Raw genomic sequence first — 1,222 nt, forward strand, 5'->3', positions numbered from 1 at the left:
TTTTTATTTGAAGACTCACACAAGTAAAGAAGGACTAATTTTCTTTCTTTAGTGATTGGGATTTGAATTTGAACACTGATTCTGCTGATGGTGGACCTCTTTAGGAGGACTCTGTGGAAGTAAATTGGAAGAAGAAAAAAATTCCCAGCAGCCATGTTGGTTAGTAATATCACCTCAACCCATCCAGTGGTCTTCTTGTTGATGGGTATCCCGGGCCTAGAGCACTTACATATTTGGATCTCCATCCCCTTCTGCTCAGCCTATACCTTGGCTGTGCTTGGCAACTGCACTCTCCTTTTCATTATTTGGGTTGATGCAGCCCTTCATCAACCTATGTACTTCTTTCTGGCCATGTTGTCAACCATAGATCTGGTCCTTTCCTCCTCAACACTGCCCAAAATGCTCGCCCTGTTCTGGTTCAGGGATCGGGAAATCAATTTCCATGCCTGCCTTATCCAGATGTTCTTTCTCCATTCCTTTGCTATTATGGAGTCAGCAATTCTGTTGGCCATGGCCTTTGATCGTTATGTAGCCATCTGCAAGCCCCTGCATTACACCACAATCCTGACCAAGCCACTCATCATCAAGATTGGCCTGGCTGCTGTGACTCGGGCTTTGACCCTAATGACTCCACTCCCCTTTCTGCTCAGACGCTTCCACTATTGTCGAGGTGTGATGATTGCCCACTGCTACTGTGAACACATGGCTGTGGTGAGGCTGGCGTGTGGGGACACACGCTTCAACAATATCTATGGCATTGCTGTGGCCATGCTTATTGTGGTGTTAGACCTGTTCTTTGTTATTTTGTCTTATGTCTTTATCCTTTGTGCTGTTCTCCAGCTTGCCTCTAAGGAGGCTCGCTACAAGGCCTTCGGAACATGTGTGTCTCATATAGGTGCCATCTTAGCCTTCTACACACCTGTAGTCATCTCCTCAGTCATGCATCGTGTGGCTCGCCAGGCTGCTCCTCATGTCCACATACTCCTTGCTAATTTCTATCTGCTCTTTCCACCCATGGTCAATCCTATCATCTATGGTGTCAAGACCAAGCAGATTCGAGAGCGAGTCTTAGGACTATTCCTCAGAAAGGATTTAAAAGGTGAGTGAGGGACAGTTGAAGAAAGGAGAGCTATTTGTTGGAATTGGAAACTGGGTCTAATAGGAAGCAGAGGATGTCAACATCTCATGCTTACTTTTATCTGGATTCGATTAAAAAAAAAAA

At 45.4% G+C, this 1,222-nt stretch overlaps 1 protein-coding gene across 1 annotated transcript; it reads left to right on the forward strand.

Annotated features, from left to right (window-relative positions):
- The first annotated feature begins 153 nt into the window (after positions 1-153).
- Positions 154-1,107, forward strand: LOC114635332 (olfactory receptor 52K1). The gene has a single exon (XM_028783973.1). It carries the CDS (start codon positions 154-156, stop codon positions 1,105-1,107), a length of 954 nt encoding a protein of 317 aa, XP_028639806.1.
- The last annotated feature ends 115 nt before the right edge of the window (positions 1,108-1,222 follow it).

This window comes from Grammomys surdaster, unplaced genomic scaffold (assembly GCF_004785775.1).
Source record: "Grammomys surdaster isolate TR1022 unplaced genomic scaffold, NIH_TR_1.0 99374, whole genome shotgun sequence".
Lineage (NCBI taxonomy): Eukaryota > Metazoa > Chordata > Mammalia > Rodentia > Muridae > Grammomys > Grammomys surdaster.